Genomic DNA, 13,382 nt, shown 5'->3' on the forward strand with positions numbered 1-13,382 from the left:
TGATATCCCCGCCCCAACCCCTAAATGGATAAAATCCCCTCCTTTAACGGTTTCTGTGAGAATGGTTCACTGATCGAGGATAAATTCACCCCCTGTAATGTTTTTCTTTGAGTTTAAAAGTTAACGAATAATGTTAAAAGGGGGGATTTTATCCGTCAGAGGGGGAATATCATTTCCCTAGTTAAAACTACTTTTGTCTTTACAAGAAAAAAACAGAGGGAAATGTTAACAGGGCAACCATATTTTGATATTTGCACAAACCCAGCTGTCTTTCTTCTTTAATTGGCACGTGAGAGCTTTCTGGGAAATGTAATAACCTTTTGACAGCTCTTTAAACACTAAAAGGCAAGATGAGTTAGCAAAAATATCATGGTTGTGCTGATATCATTTTCCAGAACCAAAGCAAAACCTTATATTAAATATCATAGGGAAAGGAATTTTACACATGTTTTGATAAAAATGACTCAAAACATTTGTAAAATTCTCAAACAATGTGAAAAATGATAAGAAAATTCCTTTCCTAATGCACTCGTTAGCAAAACCCAATTATTATTAAATTCCATATCCGACCACATGCTATTTCTGTGTGTACATGTGAAGTGTGCGTGAAGGATAGATAATTTCTCAAACACAAAATCTCTCTCTCTCTCTCTCTCTAAATCATGGTTTGTTTTGTCTCTCTCTTAGCCTTTTTCTCTTTCTATTTGATATGCGTTGGGTAGGACGCAATCCTCAGGAATCCGACCCACCAAGCGATTCAAATCACTAGACCCAGGTAACACCTTTTAATGCCATCCATTTCTTTCGTGGGTTTTATTTGTGTAATTATTTTTATTTAACTTTCGGTTGGGGGTTCGAACAAACCTATATGAATTTAATAATCGTGATATGGGTCCTCCAGTTTTCCTCTCCATATTTAATAACTTTGTCTTATCTTCCCATTTTGGGACGTTTGTAATGTTTACATTTTGATTTTCTTTGTTGGCTGCTTTTATTGCTTCATTGTTGTGTAGAGGCTTCTATGACATGGAGGAGATTTTAGCACTCTAAGTGTGAGTTTCTTTTGATTCTTCATTTTTCATTTGTTTTGGGTTTGTACCTCTTGTTTAATTTGATTGTTTTTTTTTTGGGAGAATTGGTATTTTGTAGTGGAAATGAAAGGATTTTGTTTTGGGTCTCTCTCTCTCTAATTAATTTATTTTAGGAAGCTATTGCATTCAATCTAAGGATTAATTTATTTATTTTTTTAACTATTATCTGGGAGAAATAGAGGGATGTAGCAGATTTCTGGCAAAAAATGGGTTTTTAATCTGTTCAAAAGTTTGCATGTTTACTTTGTTGATTGAAAGTTTATGATTGTTTTTATTGGAAGCTGTTGTCTGTAAATCTTCCATTAGATTGATCAAGGGTAAGTGCTTGATGACTAACATATTGACAATGTTTAAATTTTGGGGGTTTTGCCTTTTATAATCTGATACATGTATGATCCTCCATGTTGGCTTTAATCTCCATTTGTTGGTTGGGTTTATGCGTGAATGGGGTGGTTGTTTAACTGATAATGCAGTAAATTTTTTTCCTTAGATATAGTCATGGGCTATGATATGGCCGACACTTCGAATTTATTGCCGACTCGCGTGTCCACACGTGTCGACACTTCTTTGGACACTTTTACTTGTATTGCTGGAAGTGTCAGACTTAATGTAGGTGTGTGGACATGTTTTGGTACCGTGTGTTGTTTTTCTTATTGAATATTGTGTTTACCTCATTTAGACAACTTGTATCCATGTCAAAACTCGACACCCGAATAGATATCCACAAATCATTATTACATATACTTTCTATTTTAGCTGTGTCCCCGTTTCTAAAGTTTGGGGGTTTGCCGTGTCCGACACTCCGTGTCCGTGTCGACACGCGACCCTTCATTTTTCATTTGTTTTGGGTTTGTACCTCTTGTTTAATTTGATTGTTTTTTTTTGGGAGAATTGGTAATTTGTAGTGGAAATGAAGGGATTTTGTTTTGGGTCTCTCTCTCTCTAATTAATTTATTTTAGGAAGCTATTGCATTCAATCTAAGGATTTTTTTTTTTTTTTACTATTATCTGGGAGAAATAGAGGGATGTAGCAGATTTCTGGCAAAAAAATGGGTTTTTAATCTGTTCAAAAGTTTGCATGTTTACTTTGTTGATTGAAAGTTTATGATTGTTTTTATTGGAAGCTGTTGTCTGTAAATCTTCCATTAGATTGATCAAGGGTAAGTGCTTGATGACCAACATATTGACAATGTTTAAATTTTGGGGGTTTTGCCTTTTATAATCTGATACATGTATGATCCTCCATGTTGGCTTTAATCTCCATTTGTTGGTTGGGTTTATGCGTGAATGGGGTGGTTGTTTAACTGATAATGCAGTAAATTTTTTTCCTTAGATATAGATAGTCATGGGCTATGATTTGGCCGACACTTCGAATTTATTGCCGACTCGCGTGTCCACACGTGTCGACACTTCTTTGGATACTTTTCTTGTATTGCTGGAATTGTCAGACTTAATGTAGGTGTGTGGACATGTTTTGGTACCGTGTGTTGTTTTTCTTATTGAATATTGTGTTTACCTCATTTAGACAACTCGTATCCATGTCAAAACTGGACACCACCCGAATCCATATCCACAAATCATTATTACATATACTTTCTATTTTAGCTGTGTCCCCGTTTCTAAAGTTTGGGGGTTTGCCGTGTCCGACACTTCGTGTCCGTGTCGACACGCGACACTTCATTTTTCATTTGTTTTGGGTTTGTACCTCTTGTTTAATTTGATTGTTTTTTTTGCGAGAATTGGTATTTTGTAGTGGAAATGAAGGGATTTTGTTTTGGGTCTCTCTCTCTCTAATTAATTTAATCTGTTCAAAAGTTTGCATGTTTACTTTGTTGATTGAAAGTTTATGATTGTTTTTGTTGGAAGCTGTCTATGAAGCACGGGTACGGGTACGGGTACGACACGACACGGGTACGTGGGTACGTGATTTGCCAAAAAAGCCGGGTGTGGGTACGTTCGGGTACGCCGAATATAATAATATATTTTAATATTTTATTATATATTCATAAAAATTAAAAAAATAATAATTGTAGACAATCAAATAACAATAACATCACCTAAATGAAAAATTCTAATATTACTCTTCATTTCATAAGTGATTAAGTTCCATATTTCATAACATGAGGCATCAATACATCATTCATTAGAAAAAAAAAGTCTGTGACTAGTGCCTGACAAGATGAATAATTTTTAGAGACCAAATTATGAGATTTTTGTTACCAGACTTTTGGGATTTAATAATGTTTGGACAAAATAGATTTTATGAATTTTTAAAATTTGAAAAATACCCCACCGTTTGGAAGTTAAGAATGTTAAAATTTTGACCCGACCATTTTTCTTTGAATTTTGTACTAAAACTGGAGAGTTGACTTTTTTTTCCTTTTAGATTTGGGTGTTGAAATGATTTTTAATAAATCCAAAAGGGGGGTATTCCGTTATTTACATGTAAATCTTAAGCATGCACCTTGGCAGCGATGCAGTTGAAAGAGAGAGGGACGCGCTCGCATTCTTTCTTGTTCAGTAGCGTCTGGGGGTTTTCATGTAAATACCGAGTACAGGAAAGTAGAGAGAAGTACAGGAAAGGAAAGAGAAGCAGTAGGAAGAAGCAGGACGTGTCGGGTACGCGTGGTGCGCACCCGACACGCACCCAACCAGCAAAACTGGTTTTTTTTTTAAAAAAAACAATGGGGTACGTACCCCGGACGTACCCGGGGCGTACCCGCACCCCATACGTGTCGGGTACGGGTGCGGGAGCCCCGGGAGAGTACCCGTGCTTCCTAGGAAGCTGTTGTCTGTAAATCTTCCATTAGATTGATCAAGGGTAAGTGCTTGATGACTAACATATTGACAATGTTTAAATTTTGGGGGTTTTGCCTTTTATAATCTGATACATGTATGATCCTCCATGTTGGCTTTAATCTCCATTTGTTGGTTGGGTTTATGCGTGAATGGGGTGGTTGTTTAACTGATAATGCAGTAAATTTTTTTCCTTAGATATAATCATGGGCTATGATTTGGCCGACACTTCGAATTTATTGCCGACTCGCGTGTCCACACGTGTCTACACTTCTTTGGACACTTTTACTTGTATTGCTGGAAGTGTCAGACTTAATGTAGGTGTGTGGACATGTTTTGGTACCGTGTGTTGTTTTTCTTATTGAATATTGTGTTTACCTCATTTAGACAACTCGTATCCATGTCAAAACTGGACACCCGAATCCATATCCACAAATCATTATTACATATACTTTCTATTTTAGCTGTGTCCCCGTTTCTAAAGTTTGGGGGTTTGCCGTGTCCAACACTCCGTGTCCGTGTAGTTTCTATTTTTATTTTTTTTGAAAAGGTGAAATTTATATTAAAAGGAGGGGGAAGCCCCAAGACCGAAGAGATCAAGAGTACAAGAGGAAAAGAGATAAAAAGAAAGGATGATACAAAAAAAAAACGTATCTTTTTTTTTTTTTGAAATGATGGGATTTTATTAAAAAAGACGAGGCCGCGACCGAGAGTCATGACCGCAAAGAGAACAAAAAAAGAGCATACAACTACTAGAGCAACAATAGTCAAGTAGGTAAGTAATCAAAGATCTCTAGAGCCAGTTAAATCACTCCAATGCGAGCTGGACAGTCCTCCTCTCCTTTCGCCGACCTCCGAACGTGATGGAAGCGGACCTGATAACTCCAGGCAGTCCAAAATCTCATCAATGAACTCTTGACAATCTCCTAGGGTGAGGGAATCTCTCATACAGCCATCCGATAACATTGAGGGTATCTCCCTCCACAATGAGATTATCCAAATCTCTGACTGTCTTTAATCTAATGCCATGAGGAATCGCCCTCACTTTTACCTTATTAGAATCATTTTTTAATGGCACCTTATTAGAATCATTGATTACAGTAGGCCCAGAAAAGGCCCATTTGGTCAAGCCAGACTCATCTCTAAGAAGGCCTCTAATACGCTTCGGACCGAGATAAACCAAGGCTAGAGTCGTCAAAATTAAGCTTGAACCATCCAAGATCAAGGGGGTCCATCTGGGAGCGAAGATCTCCTCATGTTCCTCACTGAAGTAAACCTCCTTCCTGCAATGTTTGATGTCTGTAGCCGAGTATGACCGGAAACTAGGGAGAACTCTAACCCAGGAGATTACTAACGTAATTATCCTCGAGTATGAGAAGGAAGCACTTTTGACTACATTCTCAAAAGTACTTGTGCTCCTTTTCTTTCCAAAGAACCCAGATAGTGGCCTGCAAAACTAATTTCCATAATATTATACCCTTCTTGTGTCTGGACGCAAAGAACCAACTATCAACAAGATCGGATATATGGGCAGGGAAGACTCACAAAATCGCAAATCTATCTAAGATTTTGGCCCACACAGCTCTAGAATACTTGCAATGAAGGAGCATATGATCCACCTTTTCTCCCACTCTCAAACAGATGGCACATTGGTCTAAGATTACAATATTGCTACGACAGAGGTCATCTATAGTCCAAAGGAGTTCTAGATCTAAACCCTTTTGTTTGATCCCGTCTTCCCAATGCAAAGAGTCTCCAGGAGTTGAATCGGATTAGCAACAATATCCATTGTTTACCTTCTCTAAGACAGAAGTAACATTCTCATTGTTTACCTTCCCTAAGACAGAAGTAATATTTGTCCTGTTTTCCTCTATCTCTCTTGCATATTTATCTTCATTACTACTATCACTGCCTTCCTTGAACTTCTTATCATTACATCTCTCTGCTGACAAGCTGGCTGGCGGGATTTAAGCTTCATCCTCTCCTCCCCGCTGTTGATCTTCAAAAATAGGGGTAGCAGCATTCACTGGATAGAATTAATGTACTCGACACTTCCGGCTTATTAATATCTCCAATCACACCTGATTGGCCCTAACCATGGCCTTTCGCCCTTGCATATTTCCAAATCACTTTATTGATAGCATCAGAGCCCTTCGGATTTTTGGCCAAAACAGGAACAACAATTGTTTACAGACTCCTGTGCTGTCCCAAGTAGATTTGGTGTTGGTTCCATCTGGAACCAAATGAAGAACAACAAAATGTACATTCTTACCCGTAACAGTCTCTTGAGCAGCACTAACAGGATAGGGTTTTCCAAAGCAGAATTAAATTCCGCCCCACAAACAGCATTTGCAACTGGTTCAGATAAGTTCTGATTTGTTTCTGTTTTCTGAGCAATTGGTTTAGATATATTTTGAAATATAACCACCTTCTGACCAACAACCACAGCACTCATCCCCATGTCAATTGCATTATCAATGACAGTCACTTCAGAACCCGAACACACATCATCTGGTTTATCCTCTGTTATACCCTTTTTTTCTGTTTAACAAACATAACCCGAATACGCCTTCTTTTCAGCCTTTTTTTCAAAATTGGATAGAAAAATTACAAGGTATCTAGAGGTGTCTGTACCCTCCAGCAACAGATTCTTTCCATCATGGTTCGTTGTGCGGCGGTTCTTCCTGTTTTTGGGGGGCATTTCGGAGTCCTCTCTTTGGTTCTCTTGGGATGTGATCTGTTGAAGCGTGGTCCAGGTCGACCATTCGCCTCCTAGATGGTCTCCCTCTCCGATTAGGTTCATGAAGCTAAACTTTGATGGTTCTAGCTTTCCTAACCCTGGCCCAGCAGCGAGTCTCCTTTACAATGGGGAAAGTTTCATGGGTTGGACCTTTTCCGATCCTATTTGTGAGACATACTTGAATGAGGCTGAAGTTCATGCCTTTCTCTCTAGGATTTGGCTTGTTGAGGCTTCTCTCCTGGATTCCTTGACCATTGAAGGAGATTCTCTCAATGTTATCCGGTGGGTCTAGGAAGGTAACGACTTTCCTTGCAGATTTGCAGAAGCCATCGAGGGAATTTTAGATATGGTGGAAGGCCACTCGACGTCATTCTGCCATTTTTTTTGTTCCGCCCGCAGTGATGTGGATCAACTGGCTTGTTTCAGGGTTGATAGACCTGTTGTGGAGGTATTTGGTCACGTTCCCCCTTGACGAGTTGTTTTTCTTCTCTTTATTTTTTTTGGTTGTCTCGGTTGAGCTTTTTTCCCCTCTCTTAACAAGGCTTCACCATTCTAAAAAAAATTACAAGGCATCCACAAGCAAGTTGGAAGAACTTAGAGAGTAGAATTTTATTTTAGAACTATATTATAAAAGTATCATTTCTATATTTTCTGTTATAAAAAAGTCTTCAATTTTTTAACTTCTGTTTTCCTTCACTATAGTCCTTGAGATGCAAAATGGTCAAATTTTCTAATAATGTCCATATGATTTATTAGATATATCTAAGACTAAAGTATGTGAATGTTCAGTATAATATATGGATAGGTTTGTGTATGCAGAAATGTATCATGTTGGCGTGGAGTGCTCCTTCTGTTTGACAAATCATTTTAACATTTTTATTTTATTCTGCTCCCTGTTTCTCTGATTAGACGTATGGGTCAATAAATTTGTTATGATATAGGTTTCCGGGAGCACAGACATAGGCCTTATGGCGATGAAGTCTTACCGTAACCAGGCTGAGGCACTGGTCAAAAACTACCTACTAGCAGATTCTTTTATTCCATACGCTTCAATCATTGGTGGTGCTTTCATGTCCAAGATGGTACTCCCTCATCTTTCCTTTATATTTGCTTCCTTTCTTCTGAGTATGTTGAGCAAACTGCTTGCATTATAGGTTGCATTTGGTGGTAAATGTCAAATCTGCTCAATGTATTCGTATGATCCAAAAAGTAATTTCAGGTTACAAATGCAGCCAAGGATCTTTTGTTTCTTTTTCCTTAGCGACTCAGTGCTCCCTTATCCATAGTTTTAAAATTTCACTGAAAACGATACAAAATGACCAAAATGTTTATGTTTCCATCTCTACTGAAGCGCATACGAAAACTGAAACGCATAGCAAAATCAAAACTGTTAGTATATTAGTGATATACTATTGCAATATGTGTAACATAATTATATTTATATAAATTTCATGCGAAATGTGGTGGCGCATATATTATGTATAAATATCTATATAAATTACATGTGAGATGTGTCTGTATTGAATTATCTTACATGCGCGATAGAACGCGGTACTATGCCATTAAAAAAAAGTGTCACTAGGTGTTTGATGTTGTTAAAACTTTATGGTGGTTGTTTTTGCTTATGTGATAGTTCTTTTATTACATACCACATTTCACATGTAATTTATACAAATATGTATACATATTACAAACACCACATTTCACATGCAATTCATATAAATATTATTATGTAACACGTACTGATATAGTATACCAGTAATGTGCTTACAATTTTAGTTTTGGAATGCATTTTGGTTTCAATATTCGTGTCGGAAATGGAAACATTTCTGTCATTTCATGTTGGTTTCGGTGGAAAACAATGGCTTCCTGAACTTATTTCTTCCATTTTGGTCATGCATCAATCCCTGATGAGGGCAAGGTTTCTTCGATTTTTATTATGTGTTTTAGTCGTGATGGAATTGAAAACATGTCTGTTTTGGAAGGAAATTTCAGTGCAAAATCTTGCAAAATTACAATAATGTATGGAAACATATGCAAACGATGGACATTTAAGACAAAACTTCAGGAAGAAATGTTTTGAATGGTTTTTATGTATACTTTGGTAAATGTATACACAATTTTTATTGCACATATGTGCCTTTCAGGACCCAAAAGTTGCCGCTTACCATTGATCCCAATAATGACTTTCCACCTAGTGTTTCTCACTGAGCTCTACTTGTGCCATTTCTTTGTGATCGGATCCATTGATCACACTAGTGACTATAAAAATTCTCCCAAATGCATTGAGAACACCTTGATCAAATGATCCTGGGTCCTTGATCCATCAATCCTCTTTACTCTTCAGGGGGTTTGCCACCAAATTTTAAACTATTGACCTTTTAGCTCCTTATATTATGCATGGGATGACCCTTCGGCATGGGACCAAGACCATTTGGGTCATTTCTTGATGTTCTATGAGATCAACGGTCTTGATTGCACCCGTGTGGAACCTTAGGATTGATCATCACCATTGATCCCCTACAGTGCTATCACTACTTGTTATTCTTCTCTACACCTTCCTCACTCTTATTTCTTCTATTTTCTCTCTTTTGTCTTGGTTAGCATGCTAATTTTGTTCGTCTCATCGGATCTTTACTCTTATCAATTTTGCTCATCTTTCTTGGTAGTTTTACCATGTTGTAACATCACAAGATAAAAAACTGACAAGGGGATGGAATGCTAGATAAGGGCATGTGCTTTGGGTTTCCTTATTTTCTCAGAAAAAGACAATATTTGTGTCTCGTATTTTCTTAATATAATAAATTGTTTGAATTGGAACAAAAGAAATTTAGGGCGTGCTCCGTAGCCATTCAAAACATTCAATTTTAGATTGTTTACTTAAAAAGTCCTAAAATCCAAAAGAATGTAGTTCGTTATTTCATTAGGAAGATGCATTTAATTTCTTATTATGCTTCTTAAATGCAATTAGCTTTGGGTATTTACTCAGAAAAAGACAATATTTGTCTCATATTTTCTTAATATATAATGAACTGTTTTAGCTGGAACAGAAGAACTTAAGGGTGTGCTCAGTAGCCATTCAAAACATTCATTTTTTAGATTTCTACTTTATTTATTTATTTATTTTAGATTTTTACTTAAAAAATCCTAAAATCCGAAAGAATGAAGTTCGTTATTCATTAAGAAGATTCATTTAATTGCTTATTATGGTTTTTAAACGCAATTATCTTGAGCGACTATTTGACTATTTGTCACTCCGAAATGAGAATAAGAGAATGGTTGCCGAACGCAACCTTAAATACCTCTCCAGTTAAATAATTTCTTTCCACGTCCCACGTCCCACGTCGAAGGCTCATTTTCTCTTTTGTGAAATGCCATCCATCATCAATTTGTATGGACAATTTAAGTTTTTCCATTTAGGATTAATGCTTTTGTATGAACAATTTCCATTTAGTTTTTTCATTTAAGATTAAGGCTCTCTATGCTTACGTAATACTTTCCTGTTCTCTCCTCAGGTTTATGATGTTACCCAATTCATCAGTTCTTTTTACTTCAAGAGCTATGCTGGACTTACCAAAATCCAACGCATTGAGTGGAACAATCGGTGACCTTTTAATGCCTTTTTTCAACCCTTCCTTCTATTCTTTTTGTGTCTCATATTCATTTATCTTGTTTGAACTATTTGTGTAGTGGTATCTCTACTATTCACGCCATCTTCATCACAGTCATGTCCACGTACCTGGTGTTCTTTTCTGATATCTATTCTGATGAACGACTTGCCGGCCTTGTTACGTTCCGAAGTTCTCCTCTCTCTGCTTTTGCTTTAGGGGTAAGGTTCTTATTTTACATTCTAAGATTTGAGATGAGTTTAAGTATCTGTTCTCATTGTCCCTTCTATATCTGTTCGGTTAAATAGAAGAAAACCGTTTTTGTGTCTTGTGTGGTATCATAAATAGAGTTGTGTTTGGCAGGTTTCTGCGGGGTACTTCATTTCAGACCTTGGAATGATAGTTTGGTTATATCCTTCTCTAGGTGGCATGGAGTTTGTAAGTACATTCTACTTGTAGCGCCATAGCTAATTTGTGGATGCTGGTCTATGAGTCATTTGGAATACTAGGTCGAGCTTTTTCTCGTGTTAAAATATCAACTGTGTTAAGTTGACCTCTTCTAATTTTTTTCAGTACTCAATTTGTATTTCAGATTCTCCATCATTTGCTTTCTGTAGTTGCAATAACATACTCCATGTTGTCCGGGGAAGGACAGCTTTATACATACATGGTTCTCATATCTGAGTCAACAACTCCTGGCATAAATTTGAGATGGTAATGTGCATAAATTACAGGGAGTGATTCCGGAAAGATATCAATTTTCATCTCCTGACTTGACATATCTATCTGTTTGTGAAGGTATCTCGACACTGCTGGAATGAAAAGATCCACTGCGTATTTTGTTAATGGAGTTGTGATGTTTTTTGCTTGGCTGGTGAGTTAACTCACTTGTTACCTTTCAGTTTATATGATCTTTCATTTTACAGCACTATTCTAGGTTACTGAGTTAGTCTGAGTCAAATCTATTTTCAGATCTTTCTGTGGTGCATCTACTAATTTTGTTTGGAAACTATAATATTGTACATCTAGCCCTCCCCAGACCCCGCAATGACAGGAGCCTTGTGCACTGGGCAGCCCTTTTTATTGTTTGGAAACTATAATATTGTATATGGTATTTTTGGTAATATCTATTCTTCCAAAGAATTTAAAAAATTTATAAATTTAGAGGTTGCGATATTAATCACTTTGCACATATTATAAAATATAAAGCACGCTGAGGACCGCTTGCTTTGCATAAACTTGTTAATCACATTGCAAATAAACTTGCTTTGCATAATCCTGTTGAGCCCAAATTGGGGTTGAATCTAGTTTTGTCTATCATAGGCCGTGTTTGACAACCATGATTTTTTTTTTCCATTGAATATTTGCTTACCCAAAGGTGAGGGAGGTGAGGGAGAGAGCGTAGAGGGAGAGAATGATAGGGACTGTGTGAGAAGAAAAAACAAGGAAAATAAAAACTCCCTCAAAATATGATTTATTTTTTCCCTATTATTAAGATGCTTCTCACTCTCATTCATTCACTCTCAATTTTCTCCTCCCACCCTCACTACCCCTCTTTCACCACTAGATAAACTAATATTCCATGGAAAAGGATTTCATGGTTGGGTCAAACTTGGCGATCAGAGTTGACCCAACCTTTTTTTTTTGAATGGTAGAGTTGATCCAACCTTACTTCAAACATCGCTTTCCACTGAAATGAACAATTGTACGCAGGGTGCAAGAATTCTGTTATTCGGTTACTTGTTCTATCATGTGTATTTGCATTATGATCAGGTGAGTCTCTCAATTTCGGAACTCTTAACATACCCTTTTGTGCCCTTAAACTATAACAGCTGATTTGTTTAGCTACCATATTTTTCTTTAATCTTCTTTCTTACAACAGGTTGAGCAGATGCACACCTTTGGCTTACTGTTAGTTTTTGTAGTCCCATCTGTGTTGACTGTCATGAACCTAATGTGGTTTGGGAAGATCATCAAGGGGTTGAAGAAAACATTAGCAAAGAGGCAGTGAAGGATATACACAGTTCATTCCATCCTTTGTCATTCCAATCTTATTCTCTCCTACTTTGGGTTGCTCATGTATTCTTCTCATATTTTTCCTGTATAAAATCATTAGCATGTTTATCTGAGTAGGGAGTACAAAGAGAAAAGATGGGGAAAAAGAAAAGAAAGCTCACTAGAGAGGTAGGCCATCATGGTTTTAATTTAATGGGCATCATCCAAATGTTGTATATGGAGACATCATCCCTTGAATGCTCTCCTTTCTTTTCTTTTCCCTTTTTACTTTTCTTTTTGTTTTCTGTTTGAATTGAAGTCTACTTAATGTGCCTTAAATGGGCTTCACATTAGTCTCAAAAATTTAAAGAAATATAGAAAAGGACTAAGAAAAGGAGGTCCTTAAATATACTTATGTAACTTAACTGCCTCTTGGATCCATAGTTAGCAAAACATGACTTTTCTTTTTTGGTAATTTATGTTTAAAAGCGGCGCGAAAAAGACTTAAACTCATTATTCAAAAAGAAAAAAAAAAGGGCTATTTCGAGGCTTGCCAACAAAATGTCAGTGTGTTTGTGACAAATAGGACTTGTTATAAAAACGTGGTAGCTTCCTTGTTTTTGTGCTTCCTCTTTAGATTATTTGTTTTCTTTTCTGATAATTTTGAATTTCTCACAAGATTTAGAAATAATATATAAGAAGTTGACAAATTATTTGTGAAACTCATATTTTGTTCAGAAATTTTAGGTTGAAGTTCTTGCATTTTCTTTCAAAAAAGAAGGGATTTCTTGAACTGTTCTACAAAGTTTAAAATAGAGCATAAAAATAAAGATTTTTCATTTATTCCTAAAATTTGGTAACTATGATTGGATGCACCAATCATGGTTGCCCGGCATGGCTGTTGTGGCACAAAAGAAAATTTGCAGTCACCATGGGGATGACAAGGAATGTATTACAAACTACTACTTCTTTTCAATTTAAGTCTCATGAATGTTTCCGAGGAGCTTCTACTCTTTGAATGTAGTTTGCTACGCAAATTTTTAATGCTCAATTTGCTCTCCTCCAAAGTCTTCTAATAGGATGGAAGAAGTTCAATTTGCAATTCTACAATCATCCGATAACATAGAACCGGCTTGGTACAAACCACGCACG

At 36.7% G+C, this 13,382-nt stretch overlaps 1 protein-coding gene across 3 annotated transcripts; it reads left to right on the forward strand.

The window, feature by feature from the left end:
- The first annotated feature begins 484 nt into the window (after window positions 1–484).
- On the forward strand, window positions 485–12,505 carry LOC143892549 (uncharacterized). Of its 3 annotated transcripts, XM_077397257.1 has the most exons (11): window positions 485–775; window positions 1,014–1,052; window positions 2,958–3,041; window positions 7,569–7,709; window positions 10,143–10,231; window positions 10,318–10,456; window positions 10,599–10,673; window positions 10,828–10,949; window positions 11,034–11,109; window positions 11,949–12,008; window positions 12,118–12,505. In XM_077397257.1, exons 3-11 carry the CDS (start codon window positions 2,964–2,966, stop codon window positions 12,244–12,246), a joined length of 909 nt encoding a protein of 302 aa, XP_077253372.1. In that variant the 5' UTR covers window positions 485–775; window positions 1,014–1,052; window positions 2,958–2,963; the 3' UTR covers window positions 12,247–12,505. The 3 variants fall into 3 exon arrangements, with proteins under 3 accessions (XP_077253372.1, XP_077253374.1, XP_077253373.1); XM_077397258.1 differs by lacking the exon at window positions 2,958–3,041 and having other exon boundaries at window positions 492–775; XM_077397259.1 differs by lacking the exons at window positions 1,014–1,052; window positions 2,958–3,041 and having other exon boundaries at window positions 491–775.
- The last annotated feature ends 877 nt before the right edge of the window (window positions 12,506–13,382 follow it).

The sequence above is a fragment of the Tasmannia lanceolata genome, unplaced genomic scaffold, assembly GCF_043159265.1.
Source record: "Tasmannia lanceolata isolate RefF3 unplaced genomic scaffold, GAP_Taslan_0.1 ptg000015l, whole genome shotgun sequence".
In the NCBI taxonomy this organism is placed as follows: domain Eukaryota; kingdom Viridiplantae; phylum Streptophyta; class Magnoliopsida; order Canellales; family Winteraceae; genus Tasmannia; species Tasmannia lanceolata.

Bases quoted from the DNA above. Each gene is read 5' to 3' on its own strand.
- LOC143892549 (XM_077397257.1), top strand. From the start codon at position 2,964: ATGAAGCACGGGTACGGGTACGGGTACGACACGACACGGGTACGTGGG. The intron at 3,042-7,568 runs GTACGTTCGGGT...GTTATGATATAG, and splicing joins GCCAAAAAAGCCGGGTGTGG to GTTTCCGGGAGCACAGACAT. The intron at 10,674-10,827 runs GTAAGTACATTC...TTTGTATTTCAG, and splicing joins CTCTAGGTGGCATGGAGTTT to ATTCTCCATCATTTGCTTTC.